The 19,123-nt window shown below is 39.4% G+C and overlaps 1 protein-coding gene across 1 annotated transcript in view; it reads left to right on the top strand.

The window, feature by feature from the left end:
• The window catches only part of Ocrl (OCRL, inositol polyphosphate-5-phosphatase), a 61,193-nt gene that overhangs the window by 16,985 nt on the left and 25,085 nt on the right, over positions 1-19,123 (top strand). Inside the window, exons 4-14 of the mRNA XM_023718839.1 lie at positions 5,287-5,397; positions 5,816-5,905; positions 6,543-6,663; positions 6,745-6,906; positions 8,183-8,284; positions 8,720-8,834; positions 9,765-9,881; positions 9,983-10,170; positions 13,083-13,194; positions 15,546-15,655; positions 17,114-17,249. Of these exons, the coding sequence (XP_023574607.1) occupies positions 5,287-5,397; positions 5,816-5,905; positions 6,543-6,663; positions 6,745-6,906; positions 8,183-8,284; positions 8,720-8,834; positions 9,765-9,881; positions 9,983-10,170; positions 13,083-13,194; positions 15,546-15,655; positions 17,114-17,249 (1,364 nt within the window). The remainder of the gene's footprint in view (positions 1-5,286; positions 5,398-5,815; positions 5,906-6,542; positions 6,664-6,744; positions 6,907-8,182; positions 8,285-8,719; positions 8,835-9,764; positions 9,882-9,982; positions 10,171-13,082; positions 13,195-15,545; positions 15,656-17,113; positions 17,250-19,123) is intronic.

Below are 19,123 nucleotides of genomic sequence, written 5' to 3'. Positions count from 1 at the left end.
GCCCCAGGCTGGGGGAAGTACTCACACCCATAATTCCAGCAGCACTAAGACCCATAATCCCAGTGAATCATGAGTTAATCTCAAACTCTAGAAGTCTCTTCCCCATGGCTGCATGAGGCTTTGGGGGGACAACTAGACACAAACCATAACATTCCGCCCTTGGACCCCCAAAGTCTCATGTACATCCCTTTGTGCAAAAGCCATTGTAGTCCATCTCTAAGAGTTGCCAAAGTCTCAAGAGTTTTAGCATTGCTGAAAAGTCCAACTCCCAAGCCTCCAAGATCTAAGGCAAACTCTTAGCTATGAGCCCTGGTACAAAAGAAAAGTTTAACGCTTCCAACATTCAAAGGCACAAGATAAACATTTCCATCCTAAAAGATACACATGATACCAAGCTTTGGGATCAACACAAGTCCAAAATCCAGCCGGGCAAACATTAAATCTAGCAGGTCCATGTGGAACATCCAAAGCAATATGGCAAATTGTGAGCTCCATGTGGCTCCGCCCTTATGGCAATCTTGGTGGTACCTCCCAAGGCTTCTTTCGTAGGGCAGCTTTGCTCCCTCGCAGTTTCCCTTAGATCTACATTCCTGGATTTTCCAAACTTCTGGGGTTTCCACTGACTAGGCTTCTCACAGCTTTACATACTGCCCTCCCAGCCATACACTGGCCTCCCAGGCCTTCTTCTGAAATCTAAGTGGAAGCCTTAACCTCAGAACTCCTGCATTCTGAATGAGCCTAAAACAAACACCAGGTCGTTGATGTCAAGGTCTGCTGCCAGTTGGCACAGTAGCCAGTCTTCCTTGTCTCTTGGCTGTAGGGGTCCAGTGCCTGGATTGCAGAGCACTCTGATCCTGATTCTGGGGAATAAATTCTCCATGCCAGCCATTCTGGAATGTGGGGCTGAGGCTTTCCCCTCAAGGCAAAGTCCCTGACCTTTGCAATTGTGAGGCTGCAAAGGGTGGAGACCTTCTGCCTTCAGTGATGCCTTGAGGCCATCCTTTCCATTCTCTGGTTCCTTCGCAGCAATGGAGAGCCTCTCAGCTCTGTCTTTGCAGTCCACAACTCTTGTTAGAGCTTCCTTTCTGGCTAAACTCACAACATTTTAAATCATCCTGCTGGGCTCTTTGTTCTTGATTCTCAACATAAATCTGGTTAAAAGGCCCAACAACAACCAGGCCACTGCCCCAATATTTGGTTGCTTTGAGATTTCTTTTGCCAGATTAATCAGTCCGCCATGCTTAAACTCAGTCTCAGGCAAAGTCTCTGGACATAAGGAGAATTCAGACAGACTTTTTGCTAAGCCAAAACAGACATCTGGAGTCCAGTAACCAATGCAGTCTTTCTTCCCAGCAGAAACCTCCTCAGCCTGGTCTTTACAGGCAGGATTTCTATCAGCATTCTTGTCTTCTGAGCTCTGACTAGAATCTCCTCTACAGAAGAGCCAAAGGCATTCCAGCTTTTCACTAGTAGGCAACATCTCCAGACCTTTCCCATCTCTTCCCATAAGCCATTCCCAAAAAATTCATAATCTACATGGTCAGGTTTAGCCATAGCAACGACCCCACTCTTGGTACCAAATTCTGTTTCAGTTACTCTTGTTGCTCAGATAAATACCCAACACCCAAAATGAAGGAAGGAATGGTTTATTTAGCTCACAGTTACCGGAGGTTTCAGTCCATATTCAGCCGGCTCCAAGGCAGAGCAGCACATGGCAGAGAACAACCTTTCATGGCAGCCGCAAAGAGCAAGAGAGCAAAATGGAGGAGTAGCAGCAACAATGGCAACAGAGAGGAAGTCTGTCTGCCTTAAATTGCATTCAGGCTCTCTGCCCCAGGCTGGGGGAAGTACTCACACCCATAATTCCAGCAGCACTAAGACCCATAATCCCAGTGAATCATGAGTTAATCTCAAACTCTAGAAGTTCCTGCCCCATGACTGCATGAGGCTTTGGGGGGACCATTAGACACAAACCATAACAGTAGGTTTCCATCTAATAGCTTCATTTATCTCTGAAGTATGAGGAAAAGCGATCCTCTTAGAACAAGAGGGCATTAAAAGACGGGGCTCTCAAGTCTGAGGTAAATGAGAACATGTGAAATAGTTCTTCCGATAGCAGGAAACTCATTGATCATGGAAACTAATTGCTTAGCATAGTGGGCCTAGTTGAAGTTGACAAGCAAGACTTTATAGTAATAGGAGCTCAATCTCAATCAATCTCGCACTTTGTGTGTGTGTGTGTGTGTGTGTGTGTGTGTGTGTGTAGACATGTTTTCTGCTTGCTAAGGTATTATCTGTATAGAGAAGGCTATTACTTGGATTTCTGATTGTTGGAATTTAGCCAGGTAGGTGACATGGGAGGCCAGAATTCAGGCAGTTGTGGGTTTGTGCAAGTGTAGTGAAGGCATGTGTTTGGGAAAGGGGAAAGTGAAAGCAGGAGGAAGCTGATAGAGAAAAAGTGGAGGCATCAGTGAGCTGGAAGTTCCCATGAGGTAATGGAACGATTACAACAGATATCATGATCACATAAATTGGAAGGATAATAGGCCAGTGCAAGGTTGTTGAACTAGAGCTTTGGAGGTGGTGTTTCCATGATGAAAACAACTCCAGGATAGGACAGAGAGCCCTAGTAGTGACCAAGTAAGTGGTCCCTGAGGTAAAGTACAAAAGACATTGGATAAGGAAGGTAAAGGGGTTGACTGGGTTTTCTGTATTAATTTTAAAAGGACCCAAAACAATGGCAGAGTTTGAGTGGAAAGGAAGTTCCTATGTATTAGGTATTAAATGCTGGATTGTGAGATTTTTGACTTCTAGAGGGATGGTAGATTACTTCATAGAAAAGAAACAAGATGGTATGGCCCAATGGGTGAGCCTCAAGGGAGAGAACCTTTTTCCTGAGGGAGGATGGGAGCAAAATATCCGGAGGTGGTATTAGAACAAGTACAGCCACCAACCTTAAATTCTGTCACGTATAAGCTGGGCATGGTGGTGTTCCTGTAGTGCCAGCACTCAGGAGGCTAAGGCAGGTGGATTGCTTTAGCCCAGGAGTTTGATGCCAGCCTGAGCAACATAGAGAGGCCTCTATCAAAAGCAGGGAGGTTTTGGGCACAGTGGCACACTCCTGTAGTCCCAGGTACTCAGGAGGGCAAGACAGGAGGATTGCAAGTACAGGTGATTTCATCAGCTTAGCAACAATCTGTCTCAAAATGAAAAATAAAAAGAACTGAGACTATATCTCTGTGCTGTAGTAACTCTATGTTCAATCCTCGGTACAGTACTGCCAAAAAGTGGGGTGGAGTGGGGCAAAAAATAAGTGCTGTCAGCTGTGAGAAAATAGCCTCATGTAAGGGGCTGCAGCAGAAGTGCCTCTGATAGGATTTTGCAGTTGATTCTAATTTTCATTCTGGACTGCGTATTAGAATTTCCTGGGGAGTACTTAAAAAGCTACCAGTGCCTGGGCTATAGGGATGGAGATTCTGCTTTACTTGTTTTGGGATAGAGCTCAGATGTCAGTATTTTCTAAAAGTGCTTCTGGTGATTACAGTGTGTAGGTGCTTGAGAACTACTGAGAGGGACAAAAAAGTGTTTAGATGAAATGGAAGGTGCAGTAGTGTTGCTGATCCCAGAGGCCCAGGATGTTTTGGAAGGGAGAACAGAAGATTGGGTCATGGGGAAATGTTTCCACTTTTCAAAGCAACAGCCCATCCAATGTTATTTTATAACCAATTTCCAGAATTTTCTGGCTGTTGATTGGGCCAGTTTTATGTTTGCTAAAATGTATCTTTCAAGAATTGTGGGAGAGAGACAAAGTGTTCTTGTTCTAAATTTCTATCAGATTGAAACTGCTCCTTTTCAACTAATTCAAATATAAATTATATAAATTATCTCAGAAAGGGAGGGCTTGTTGTGCCCTAAAGGAGTTTCCCCTGTATCTTTAAGGCTGCTTTCCCATGCATAATTGACTCTATTCAGGCCCTGTCCTTTGTTTTTGTCCTTAGCCCTGCACCTTCATTAATTTTCTTATCTTGGATTCACTTAGGTTCCTGCTTTCCCATGTTTTTTTTTCTCCATTTGTATCTCTTTTCTTCTTATCAGTAATTTTATTTTTTCTTGAATTTGTTCTATAAAGATAAAAACAACACAAAAATGCAAAGGATGAAGAGAAAGCCAGAGGTTCAGAAGTGTCCACTGTAAGAAACTAGATTTTTTTTAAATTTCATTTTCTGAAGCATGGAAAAGTTCACTGCAACTGTCATTTATTAAATGACTCTGTGAAGTCTGACATTGATGTCATCAGAAGAGTGACCAGGTAGCACTGACCTGGTTTACCTCGGATTTTCTCACTGTCTGCGTTGAAAGTTTCGAGTTGTAGGAAGCCTTATGACTTGAACTCCAGGACAGTTGATCACCTAGATCATGGAAAGCATTGGATGACCTGTATGTTACTTGTTACCCGTAAGGAGCTTGTAGTTTCCAGGGGCGAGGAAAAAGTGACATACATAATCAACAGGAATTAAACAAATATATTGGTTATTGGTTTCCTAAACCACCATATATAAACAGTTGATTAAAACAGTACATATAGGGCATCAAAAAGAGAGAGAGTATGTGTTATACCTTAAAACCCAGGATAACTTTGCTTTTAGTTGTGCTATTTTTCACTTACCTGTACTTCAACCAAACCTCCTTGGACATGGACCATTACATTACTTTTGCAAGTTTATTTCAGATATACATTTTTCACTTGAAGTAACAGTTTAGGTGTTTCTTATCAAAATATTTCAAACCAATCCCCCTACTTTCTTTTTTTGCTTATTAATTTAATTTGATCTGACTTTATGAGCAGTCATACTACTTGCTTTTTTCTCCTCATGTTTCAGCTACTCTTAAGTTATCTGGATTTCAAATGGTACCAATTTCCAGGGATAGGAGGAAGGTGACTGAGGAACTTTAACTTTTGCTAGAATTTGAAGGTCCCTGCATTGACATGTGAGAGATAGATCAGAACATAGGAAAACAATTATAATATGTAGCATGCCCATTAGATCAGGTGCTTTAGTGGCACAAATTATCAGTCCTAAGACTTCCATCTTCCCTTAGGCTTCCCTCTATTCTATTCCTTCTGCCACTGCCATACCAAATGCCTTGTTCTTGTCCATGTGAGTCCTCTGTAAGACCACTAGAATCCTTGTGGTCTGGACCTTCTGATAACCTGCTACACAGAAAGTACAATTCCAGTAAAAACATGGCATCCCATAGATGCATATGGATTTCAATTCTTTTTAGGTGGCTGCAAAATTCGGATTCAGGGGGACTGGACCAGAGAGCGTCGCTTTGAAATACCTGATGAGGAACACTGTTTGAAGTTCCTCTCAGAGGTCCTTGCTGCTCAGGAAGGTAACTCAACACACAACAGTTTTCTTCTGTGTTTTCAGTGGGAATAAAATTCTGACATGCAGACTCAGAGGCTGGTGATTATTGGCAAAGCACCTTACCCCTTTGGTCCTGACAGCTGATATTTTCTTCAGAAGTATACCTAAGGATAAGGTTAGAGAGCAAGTGTATCCAGCTTTGAGGATACTGAGCCAACTTACAGCATATTCAATGCATGCCCTGCACAGTTGTCCTCAGACTCTAATCCTCTTCTCACCCCCAGTTAACCCACCACTCTCCTTATTTTCTTCACCTCTTCCACTGTTTTCAAGAATACTGCTGGCTTTTCCATTTAAGGAGTGTTCAATGAATGGCTTTTGGTTATGATAAATTCCATTCCATGCCAGGTTCCACAGTTTCTGACCATGACTTGTTTTTCCAGCTCAGTCACAGCTTCTTGTTCCAGAGCAAAAAGACTCATCCAGCTGGTATCAGAAATTAGACACTACAGACAAACCTTCTGTTTTTTCAGGTACTGAAAGGATTCTTTTGTCACTGGTTGCTGTGATCATTTTAGAGTTAGTAGATTTTATTAGGCCAGATGAGATGATGAGGATTAAAGCCAAAACCAGACTTAAGCTGTGGAGTGGTTTTGTCAAACCCATGACCACTGATTTATCCTTTCAGCCTTTATCCTTTCTGTGGCATAACAACTCTTCAGGAACCAGCCTAGCAAAATGGTAAAATGTACAGATTCCAGAACTAGACAGGCTGGGTTTGAAGCTCAAATCTGGGCCTTGTGAGTTGTACAGTCTTGGTCAACTTACACAACTCTGAACTTCCACTTCTTTTTGTGTCATGTGGGAATATTAGGTTTTTGTGATTATGAAGGGAAATAATGATGTAATGTCTTACTGTCAATTGTGCTAAGTGCTAACTCTTTAATAAATGTTAGTGACTGTTAGATTCCAGATTATCGTAAACTAGTGAGTTATCAGTGCTTCAGGGATGGATCCATTTCTCTCCCTAATCTAAGTAATTATTACCCTTTCTGGTACCTTTCTGTTTAGTAACACTGCCAAGTAAATCATGGTCAAATCAAAGTCCTGACCACCCTGGTATGTTGGATATTAACTTTTCTCCCTTTGACCATGAGTTCTCTGTCTCAGGGCTTCTTGGATTTGAGGATAATTTTTCATCTATGAATTTGGACAAGAAAATAAATCCACAGAATCAGTCTACAGGTGTTCACCGTGAACCCCCACCCCCACCCCCATCTGTGAATAGAATGTAAGTCCAGTGTTGCAACATATCTCCCCTGTAGGAGATATATTTTAGAATTTTTGCTTGAATGTATCATTTATTTGCTAGGCCTCCACGTGAAAAAGAAACATCTAATAAGGAACAGCCTAAAGTGACCAACACCATGCGGAAGCTCTTTGTACCAAATACTCAGTCTGGGACGCGAGAGGGTCTCATCAAGCATATCCTGGCAAAGCGAGAGAAAGAATATGTGAACATTCAAACTTTCAAGTTAGTCTCTTTTCTCCTTCCTGAGTCTAAAAATTTATGTGTAACAAACAATCATTTTTCTGTATTTATAATAAAGAATATAAAAAAGAATGGTCATGTGATACAAGCCCGTGTCTATTTGCTGCTCAATAGCACGCATATCCAAAATAATGAAGATGCTACAATTTCCCTTGGAGTTTTTGACTACTAAGAATACTGTGACTACTAATGTTTCCATCTGCTTTTAGAGAACTAGATCAAGCTTGCATATACTAGAGAAATGTCCCCCAGCACATTCTATATGTAAGTGTGTTTATCTGTCTGGCTTGCTGAACTGTTATCCAGCCAATACTAGAAAATTAAAGACTACCGTTATCACTAAATCTTAACTTTGATAACTTAACATTTCACCCCGTTTTCTTAATTGGAAGGTCTGTGTGGGATTTTTTCCCCTGCGTTATTTTTCATTTCCCCTTTGCTTGTTAATATCCTCTTTTCCAGACCTGGTATATGTATTATGTGGGGCCTGTAATGTTATGTGATGTGACAACAGTTTTCTTTGTTATGAACAAAACATACCCTTATAGTCCAAGACTCCAGTCCCATCTGCTATCCCATCATGCCTCAGTTATTCTAATTTAATCGTAACTATATCCCTAGTTCCTCTGGTTCCTCATATGTCACATGATGGTTATATTTGTATACAAACAGTTAAAATAGTCATGAGGTTCCCCATTTGCTTTCTCCCATGATACTGTATCTGCCTCATCCGAATTTCCTACATGGATGTGCCTGTAATCCTTTGGGAAGTGAATTTTTGGATTTAGCTATAGCTCCTTACATAACAACTATTTTTGTTAAACTAGCCTGCAACATGAAGATACCTCTTTCCATTTATACTCTCCCAGCAAGTATGAGTTTGAAGTTTAATTGCATAGGAATATGGTAAAATAATTAACTTTGTGTTTTTTCTAAGATGGAGACTTATTTCTTTTCTGTAGCTTCATATAATATATAACAGAGAAAATAAGCTCACTGGCTATATTCTACAAATAAGCTTTCTTTTTTTTAATTTTTTGGTGGAACCGGGGATTGAACTCGGGGCCTTGCGCTTGCCAGGGAAGCGCTTATTCCACTGAGCCATCTCCCCGGCCCCAACTTTCTTACATATATATCAAAACACTTGGAAGAATTAAGGTGGCTTATTATGTATGTGCTCATATAAAAATGACAAAAAAAAGTCTTCCATTTATACTTGATGTTTGTTTTCAAATTATTTTTTGATGTTACATATTAGATTTTTTATTGGAACTTGGAATGTGAATGGCCAATCTCCAGATAGCGGGTTAGAACCTTGGCTGAACTGTGATCCGAATCCTCCCGATATCTACTGCATTGGGTAACAAAACATTTCTGGAACTTCTTTTTGGCTTTATGTTTGGTGCTGGTTTACGTGATGTTTTGCCTTCCTTCTTAAAATACACTGTTTAGTTTTTAAACAGTTAAAATAAACTGTTTAGTTTTTAAGTGTACCATAGACCATATGTAAACGTTAATTTGTTAAGTCACATTTGTGAGATCAGAATGGGATGGATATCTAACATGGTGTAAGGAAGCATCTATTCTTCTCAAAACCCATAAAAAGAAAGCTATGCTTTTCACAGAAACTGAGACTTGAAGTCAGTTCTTGCTGATTAGGTCAATAGAGCAGTTCCATAAAATTTAATCTCCTAGTTCTTTCTTTTGTTGGTCTAGTATCTCAGCAAATGGGACAGAAGGTAGCGAGAGATAGTTATAGAATATGCATAGATCCCATATCTTTTTTTCCTCTTAGGTTCCAAGAGCTAGACTTGAGCACAGAAGCCTTTTTCTACTTTGAATCTGTAAAGGAACAAGAATGGTCAATGGCTGTGGAGAGGGGTTTGCATTCCAAAGCTAAATATAAGAAAGTAAGCCGCATTTAATTATGTTTTCCAGTATATGACTAAATAGAACTCACTGTAAGCTATTCCATTATTCATAACTCATTACAGAACAGTGGTTCAATTGAATTTTCCATATATGTAGTAATGGGATAGGGCAGCCTAATCTTCGTACTTATTTCCTAGGAAAAAAAAAATTCCCTCAGTTTTCTGATCCTCTATTTCAGTTGCTTCAATAGCTTGTGGGGCAGAGATTGTATTTTACTCATATCAATAGTTTTATAAAGTAACTAATTTGTGCAATAAAAGTTCCAGGTTGAAATTGTTTGCTGACAGAGCTACCATAATAAATAAGCTCCTTCAAACTGTCTCATTGCTATCTGTTTATCAATAAAACTTTGAAAAAAAAATAAGCTCCTTCAGAGGAGTCATCTGAGTGACTTTCCTCCATATCTTTTAACAGTTTAGGTAGATAATGTAACTCTTGAAGATGTTATTCCTTTCATATGGGTTTCTGATTAATATATATCTCAAGCATATTTCTAGCTGTAGTTGATATGTTAAAAATTAAAAAAAGGATTTTTGTTTAGAGGAAAGTTTCTTAGAAAATTAGAAATTGGAAAAAAAAGAAATCAGAAATTAAGAGTAGTAAAAGGAACAAATGGGAACAGCTTTGTCTTGTTTGAACTTTTGCAAAAGTTATTAAAAGAACAGATTTGGAGTTGAGCTCATTCATTGGCACCCAAGACTTTTAACTCTTCTCAGTCAGAACCAGATTAGAGCTTCACCCAAGAGAATTTTGGTTTCCAATTTATGGGGTCAACTGGGAAGTTAGAACACTTAGATTTTGATTTGAGCATTGGTATTTCACTTTGGTAGAAAAATTAGTCTGGGAAGTTAAATATGTGGCAAAGAGTGATATTAACATTACCTATTATGACTCTCTGGAATTCATAGGTTCAACTAGTCCGCCTTGTTGGGATGATGCTCCTTATATTTGCCCGAAAGGATCAATATCGGTACATTCGTGATGTTGCCACAGAAACAGTTGGAACAGGGATCATGGGAAAAATGGTGAGTTCCTTTGCAAATGAACTGGGCTATTATATATGTCCGTGGAAAATTAAATTGATGGTTACGTGCAACTAACTGGGAATAATTATACCTGCTAACAGGGAAACAAAGGTGGGGTCGCTGTGAGATTTGTGTTTCACAACACTACCTTCTGCATTGTCAATTCCCACCTGGCTGCCCACGTGGAAGACTTTGAGAGAAGGAATCAAGACTATAAGGACATCTGCGCAAGAATGAGCTTTGTAGTCCCCAGTCAGACCGTCCCACAGCTGAACATCATGAAACATGAGTGAGTGTTTCTCTCTCCTGTGGCCTTTAAATAGTGAGCATAAATGTGGTGAGCAAGTCTAGAGCTGTGAAGAGTGAGGGATTGTCGTTCAGAGATTGGGGGCACGAAGAAGAGGAGATTTTCTTTATAAAGAGCAGATTTATTGAGAACTTAGATTTGACTTCAGAAGAAAGGTTACTTGTATTAATGAGGTGTACAGAAAAGACCAGAAGGATCTGTCCATTGGAGTCAATTTTTGGATTTTGTTATAAAGTAGAAAATGAACATCATAATTTTTTTTGAAGGAAGGGAAGTTTTATTTAGCTCACAATTGGTGGAGGTTTTAGTTCATACTCATCTGGCTTCAAGGCAGAGTGGCTTAAGACAGAGAAAAACCATTCATGGTGGTGGCAAGGAGCAAGAGAGAAAAGGGAGTGGCACAGTCCAGGCAGCTAGCTAGACTCTCTCCCCTCCTTACATTGTACTGCAAATTACCTGCTCCAGGGCAAGTGCAGCATCCACACCCACAATAATCAATCACAAACTCCAGAAGTCACCCAAGACTGCAAGAGGCTTTGTGAGGACAACTAGATACAAACCGTAACATATCTTATGCCAAATTAAAGGCACTAATCTCAGAACATCATAAATTTAATAAAAGATAAATAGTAAAAAATGCCTCGCTACTTCTCTGTTGTTCCCAGGCAGTCCTTAACACTTAGGTGTGTATCCTAGATCCGTGCTGCCCAGTGTGTAAGTGGCTGTTCCACGTTTGAAAAAGTGGCTAGTGCAAATTGAGATACCTATGAACATAAACAGTATCTTGGGTTTCAAAGACCAAGGGTGCATGTAGAATAGCTCAGTTTTTTAAAGGAAAAGGAATTTATTTTGGCTCACATTTTAGTCCATAGTCATTCAGCTACTAGAAAACTTAAAAGTATATTGTGGCATGCCTTATAATTCCATTAAATAGTGCTGTTCTAGATAGTATGTATGTACAAACACACACATACTTGCTATGTAAAACCATATTTTTCTATTTATTTTGAATCCTTTTCCATGGCAGTGAGTGCAGATCTACATTACTCTTTCTAATGGCTGTGATTATTAAAAACAAGGTGGCAAGGGCTGGTGAGATAGCTCAGCATACTAAAGCAGCTGCTTAGGCGAAGCTTAGGCAACCACAGGGACCATGGCTCCATTCCTGACACCATGTGCCACACCAGCCCCACACCCAGGGCAGGCTGAGCTGGCCAGAATAGCTGAAAGGAGAATCACTACGAGTCCGAGCTGCATAGTGAGACCCTGCAACAACCAAATAACATAAAAAAATAAGGTGGCAGAGATAGATCAGTGAAGAGTCAAAACATCATAAGGGTAGAAGCAGAAATAAAAAAAAAAAGCAGATATCCATTGAGCAATATTGTGATAGTGACTGTTTGTAAGGATACTAATACTGGCCATTGAAATTCTGACAAATTAGTTTAGAATAAATTGTTTGAGATGGAAATTGGTAGCAAAGAAAAAGATACTGTGGGGTATTAAAATCAGAATATGGTAATCGAGGAAAAAGTAGGGGAGGGTAGTGATATTGTAGTGTTTTATTGTATCAGTAATTGTGGTCATTAAAATATATAATGTATGCTTAAATTTTTAAATTATTACAGTAAAAGACACATTACCACTAATCCTTCTTAAAATATTCTCTCTCTTCAAATATATGTATTCCATTGTTCTTCCCATTACCTGAAGCAGTTCTGGAAGTCACTTTTTCATGAGTGACATAGTGAGGCATGGTATAAACTATGGTGAATGCTCCAGATGCCATCCAGTGGAAGGGCAAATGCATAAAAACATAACGGTGTGTCGTCATCCACCAAATTCACCAGATCTGACATTGTATGACTTCTGGCTCTTCTGCAAAGTTAAATGTGCCACAAAAGACAAAAAATTTGAATCAATTCAGGACATTCAGGCAGCCACAGCAGTGTGACTAAAGATATCCAAAAAATAGGTTTTCCAGAAAGTGGCAAGAACAGTGGGATAAATGCATTCAAAGCGGGGGCGGATACTTTTTGGAGAGGGAGTAGTGGCAATGTGTCTTTTACACAGTATTATGTTATAAAGAAAACATCACCATAGTTTTTTATCATACCTCCTAGAATGTCATAGTGTCAAAATCAAGGCTGAAATTTTTAATCATGAAATTGCCCTGTGATTCCATAAATTTGTTACCCCATGATTCCAAAAGTCTCGTGTTGCATTTGAGATTGGTAGAATTACTCATTGGAAACCTGTAATAGCTCACAGGAGAATCCTTGTTGATGTGGATTTCAGGATCTCCCTTTCAGCACATCTTGAGTCATGTTGCTGTGATTGGGAGCTGAAATCCCAAAGCGTTGCCAGTCTCCTTGTTGTCTGGAACTTGCCCTATAGGTCTTATGCAGGGTTGAAGAGGTTGGCTATACTGGAGAGCAGTGGACCCAATTGTCTTAGTCCTTCCTGGAAGTGCAGGCCAGACAGACCTTAGCAAGAGCTTGTAGTACCTCAGGACTCTGAGTGGCAGAAAACATTGAGAGTCTCTCCCGTTAGAGACCTGGAAAGCAGCCAGGCAAAATTTTGAAGCTAGTCCAGAAAATAAATAAATGCTTCCCAGTTCATTAACTCTTAGGCTTGTGAATTCCATGAATACATTGTGTTATATTTCTCTTTCTTTCCTTCTTCATGTGTGGAGTATCTGTTTTCTCACCTATTTTATAATCCGTTATTTCCTGGGGTGTTGATAACACTTGCTCCCAAAAGGTTACTGCTTTAAGCCCCTTGTCACATAATGATAAATGAATTCTTATAATCTGGTTTTTTCTCCTCATTCTTCTCTGATTGATTTTATGCTAATTATTGCTACTTCTATTCATATATTTCTTGATCCTCAGTGTTGTCATTTGGTTGGGAGATTTGAACTATAGACTTTGCATGCCTGATGCCAATGAGGTGAAAAATCTTATTAATAAGAATGACCTTCAGAGACTCTTAAAATTTGACCAGGTAAGTGAAGTTTCCATGGCAAAAACTGGTAGGATTTTGAGATAGATACATGGGAGATACGTCTTACTCTAGGAAGAGTTGGGAAGGTCATATTGGCTTATAAAAACTGTAACTAGTGGGCCAGCCAAATAGCTCAGCGGATTAAAGCACCTGCTTAGGCAGCCTCAGGGGCTGGGTGTTCGATCCCCAGGCCTGTCGTGCCAGCCACATCCCCGGAACACATTGAGATGGCAATTGAAACTGGGCCTGGTGGTGTGTGCCTGTAATCCCAATACTTGGGAGGCTGTAAACAGGAGGATTACTGTGAGTGTGATTTATGCAGTGAGACTCTGTAGACCCTATCCTCAAATACATAAATAAATAAGGGGCCAGGGAGATGACTCAGTAGAATAAGCACTTCCCTGGCAAGTGCAAAGGCCTGAGTTCAATCTCAGGTTCCACAAAAAAATAAAATTCAAATAAATAAATAAATAAAACAAAAACTGTAAGTAGTGATGTACTGAGTAATAGAAGGTGTGTAGTGTGTTAAGTACTCAGATGGGAAGAAGGGAGAGCATTGGTGGTAAAAGATAATAAAACATTTTTTCACTGAGTCACTATCAAGCAGAGATTTATATAATGAGCTGAAAAATAGACAGGCTGCTCAGAACACACTCACTAGGCACAGTGGGCCTCCAGCTCTGTTGATGTGGTTTGCCAGACGGCGCAGTCACAACTGTTCTATTGTTCTTGGTGGACGGAGCAGCAGCTTGCAGGTAAAAGAGGGAGGCCCTGTGAGTCAGACTGGGGAGCACAGAAGTTTTTTGGGAATGAATAGCACAAGCTGTGGTTTAGTGTGAATGATTAATAAAGTAAACTGATATATGGCTGTGGATGGATGTCAATATCTATGGAAAAAGCATTGATTCTGTAAAATTCAAGTAAAACCTGCTATTAAGGACCCCAGCTTCCGCATATGTAAGGCAGTGTATGTTTGCCTTCGAACCTGGCATATAACTTGAGTTTTTACTTAAAAGTATAGATACTAGTCACTAAAAGTTAGTGCTTATTTTCTTTGACGTGTAAATTGTACATGCTTATGATGGTTGGTGTGATACATCAACACATGCCTATAACATGCACTAATTGAATCCAATTTCATTTTTCTATCCTGCCCCTTACCTTTTGCAGCATTGAGTAATCATTATTCTATGTTCAAGTTGCCCTTTTTAGTTTCTACACATGAATGAAGACACGTAGTATTTGTCTGTGTCTGGCTCATTTCCCTTAATATAATGATCTCCAGTTGCATGTGTTTTGGTGCAAATGAAAGGACCTCATTCTTCATTATGGCTAAATAATATTCCATACATTTGCTTTACCACTTCATCCACTGCTGGGCTTTTGTGAATAGTGTTTCAGTAAATATGAGCATGCAGATACCTCTTTTGTGTGGTGATTTCATTTTCTTTGGGTTCATATTGGGAGTGCCTGCTAAGATGTCTCTTTGGATATATTTATACCCAGAACTATGTGATCCTGGCATAAAAGTGAATGCTTCTTACTGAGGAAAAGAACAATATTTTTTGTCTTTTGTTTTGCTCTTTATATTTTGAGTTTTTCATGTAAGAGATACCATGTGATATTTAAGGTTGTGTGTCTGATTTATTTCACCTAACATTATGATCTCAAGGTGCATCTTTTCCTGCAAATGGTTCAAGTTTATCCTGAGGAAAGAAATTATTTTGACTTGATTCAAATGTCTTTAAATTCTTATGAGAGCCATTTTGATCTGGGTCCAAATTTAAGTGTTTTAGAGCACAATGCTCTTCGTAGTGAGCCTTCTTGGCCATCTACCTTCGCTTTGAGTTGAGCTGGTTCATTTCGTTGTGTTTCTTTCTCTTTCCTGCCTTCAAATGAATATAGTGGGTCTTATGTAACTCTAATAAAATATTTGAGTGAGGATAACTTTCACAACAGTATGTAACAGTTTACTAAATTTGGTTTGGGACTTATCCATTTACCATTTGTGTCCTTTTTAAAAGTTACTATAATTGTGCTGGATGGTTCCTGCCCAACTCCAAGGAACTTACAATTATTCAGATTTCTTGGTTCCATTTTACTCCTTGCCATCATTAGCAGTAGAAATATCAGTAATATGCTGGTGGTGAGCGTATGTATGATCTAAAGGTGCGTTTAGATGCTGTAGAAATGCAGAGATTTAATTCATAAGATACAGACATTTTATTTATGTTTAAAAGCTACAGAACTAGATACTTAGAAATAGGAACCATGGCTAATTAACTCAATTATCATCTATATTAAGGCAGTATTATCTTTCTTGCTTACATGATGCTTCTTTCTATCTGTAGCTAAATATTCAGCGCACACAGAAAAAAGCTTTCGTTGACTTCAATGAAGGGGAAATCAAATTTATCCCTACTTACAAGTATGACTCTAAAACAGACCGATGGGATTCCAGGTAAAGTAATAAGAATCTTTTCACAGAGTGAGTAAAGGCTTCATCTTATTTCTCTCTCTTCATGTTGGCAAGAGACTAGGAATTGTTTAGGTCACACCATAAGAAGAAATAATGATCTAATGGTGTGGTGCTATCACAGAAGAGCTTTTAATTCCCAGGTGCTTGAAGGTGTGCTTGTTTTAACAGTTGTACTGGCATGTCAAGGTGGCAGAATGTTATGGCCTGCCTGCAGTGCCTTGTTTCTGTTACCTCAGCTGACTTGCTTGGATTTTCACCCCTCTGATCTTGCCCTATTTCTCCCCTACTGGCTCTTTTTGCCCAAACTGCTTCTCAGCTATTTAACTGGACTCAAGTTTGAAACAAGGAAACATGAAAAGTACTGCTAGTGTAGTAGTTGTCAATGTCAAGAACACATTAGATTCTTTTGTAGGAGCTTTTAAAGATACTGATGCCTGGTCCCCTTCTCTGTCACTGGTAAAGAAAACTGAGAACCACTGCCTAAGATACCTTTTGGCTTCCTAACCACCCCAGTGCCCATCTCAGTAAGTTCTTGGTAACTGTTTATCCTCTACATACTATCAACATTTTTGTTTCTTATAGTTTCCTACCAGGCTGAATACAGAAGCTTGAAAGAGAAAGAACTTGGGTGTACTCAGCTGCTTCAGACTCCCCAGGGTCGGGTTGGGTGGGCAGTAGAAGTCTCTGTGTCTGTCCGCCAAAGGAGCTGGTCAGCAAATGAAAAGTAACACTGATAGATCATAGTTTGCCTTCTTTTCTTTCCATCACCTGACTTGAGATCTAGCTGAAGAGCTACTGATAGGAAATATTTGTGTCACCTTGTAAATCAGGTGTACAAGCTGTCACTTTCATAGAATGATGAGTAGGTTTCTGTACTTCTGGTATTCTGTGAACTATAATGGGTTCAGACTTTCATGCTACATTTTAGTTCATTATCCAAAAACACTAGATTTGTCCATTGAAATTCAGGTTTAAAGAAGAAATTGCTATTAATCCTTTCTAGATTATTCCCAGTTAGGAGCAGAGGGCTGGATTTTTATACCAGATTATCTACCTGTTATGAAATATCATCATACTTCATATAGCAAGGGAAGAAGTGGTGTTCAGAATGGAATCCTGACCTGAAGATACTTGAAGAAGGTTCCTTTATATTTGTACTTATGGTGACATTGTTGGATATGTAATCCTGATCTTAGGAGAACCATTTTTAATTTATCAGATAACTACTCATTGAACACTTACTTTGCACCAGATACTGAGCTAGGTTTTAGGAGTTCATTGGCAAATAATCATTACCTTAGCAGAGCTTGCAACATAGCCAGGAAGATGTTAAACTTCATTCAAGAAAGACAAGTGTATAGCTCTGGGTCTAAACTACTCTGGTAGGTATTATGTTCTTGCATGCTACGTTCTCCTTATAACTCCTCTCTTTATTTATAGTGGAAAATGTCGGGTTCCAGCCTGGTGTGACCGAATCCTTTGGAGAGGAACAAATGTTAATCAGCTTCATTATCGGAGTCACATGGAGCTAAAAACTAGTGACCACAAGCCTGTGAGCTCCCTCTTCCATATTGGGGTAAGCACTTATTTTTCGTTTGTTTGCATGTTAAATGTCTTCGATGTAGAGCATTACTTAGACTCAGAACATCATAAGTCATAAATGTCCATAACCAAATAATCATTTGAAAGTTTGAGAAGTAGTGCCCTCCACCCTTCCAAATGCTGCTGTTGTAGCCTTTCGTGTGACACAGAAGTTTCTCAGAGTACAAAATGTCTGGGTGACAATTTAAGCCTTCTAAAGCCAGTAGCATAAAGAATAGTTAGAAGCTAAGTCTTAAGGGATAACTGGCTTTTCATCAAAGAAATAAGGAAAAACCAGAAAAGAAATTCAGAGTGGAGTTGTGTGAACAGCAGGAGTAAAGGCACAAATGCATCAAAATATAACCAAATCTGAGTATGGCCTTGCAAGGTATACAGTGCCATCCTTGCTAGTGTGAAGTCTTCCTGTTTAGGAACATAGATTTTAAGTTTTCTTTACCTCTTTTGTGTCATGGGCTAAATGAATGGGCAGTTATTTAATTTTTGTCTCTGTTATGGGTTGGATTTTTGTCTCTGTTATGAGTTGTTATGAGTTCCTCATTGTATTTTTACCTGTTATTAGTGTGCAAATTATATCTTGTAATCGTGCTGACTTACCACAGCCATCACATTTGCATTATTTCTTCTCCTGAATTTATGTCCTTTTTTTGGCTTTTAAGATAGGTATCACCCATGTGTCTAGTCCTGCTTCTTTTTTAAAGTATGACCTTAGGGTTTTTCTTTGATGTTCAAAATTAGCTCTGGGTCTTATAATTTTATTAAGGCAATCATGCTTTTTTTCCTTCCATTTGGTAATTTTATTATTAGGGGCTTTTTGGCTTGAGAGGTTTTTGATGTAGTACTGGAGGTGGAGTCCAGGACTTTATGCATGCTAAGCATGAACACCGGGCTATGCTCCTGGCCCCTCTTTTTAAATTCTAAAATAGAGGGCCGGCCAAATCGCTCAGTGATTAGTGATTAAAGCACCTGTAAGCAGGTGTAGGGGGCCGGGGACTTGATCCCTGGGCCTGCCGAGGCCGTGCTGGCCCACCCCTAGGGCACACTGAGACGGCAATTGAGACTGGGTGTGGTAGCGCACACCTGTAATCTCAGCTCTTGGGAGGCTGTAAAACAGGTGGATCACTATGAGTCCAATCTAGTAGTGAGACCCTGAACACCCTATAGACCCTTCCCTAAAATACCAAAAAAATATAAAAATAAAAAATAAATTCTGAAATAATGATCAGTATTAATAAGCATAGCTCATAGCAGCTAGTGGCTGGGTGTCAGGAACTTTGCTTGGTAATCTATGCACATCTCATTTACTCCTCAGAACATTTTGACTTCAGTATTTCTCATTTAACAGATGAACAGGTAGAGAACCAGTGAGTTCAGTATCTGAGATTGTTCAACTAGGAGAGCCAAGAGTCAAATCTTAAGTCTTAACTCCGAAAGTCATGCTTTTTTTACTTCCTCAAAATGTTGGGGTAGTTCGAAAGTACTTACTGATTAAATATGCCTGCACATGCTACTTTTAGCCCATGTACTCCCAGTTTAATCTTGGGGACTGCCCTTTCTTCTGCATTTCAATTCTCTTAATCTGTTTTAGAGGATGTCTTTCCTTCCTACTAACCTCCTTGGTTTATTTTTTATTTATTTATTTATTTATTTTACCCTAACCCTAACCCCTAACCCCTAACCCTAACCCTAACCCTAACTCTAACTAACCTCCTTGGTTTAGTCAGCTATGCTTTGGCATTTTGTCTGTATTTCTTTTTCAAACCTTGGAATGCTTTTTAATACTCCATGCACATTAATCCAAAGCTCCAATGGGATAACTAACAATTCAGGCTTTCTGTATAGTTTTTTTTT

This window comes from Octodon degus, unplaced genomic scaffold (genome assembly GCF_000260255.1).
Source record: "Octodon degus isolate 3935 unplaced genomic scaffold, OctDeg1.0 scaffold00063, whole genome shotgun sequence".
Taxonomy (NCBI): Eukaryota; Metazoa; Chordata; class Mammalia; order Rodentia; family Octodontidae; genus Octodon; species Octodon degus.
This window is presented reverse-complemented; position numbering and strand designations above follow the sequence as displayed.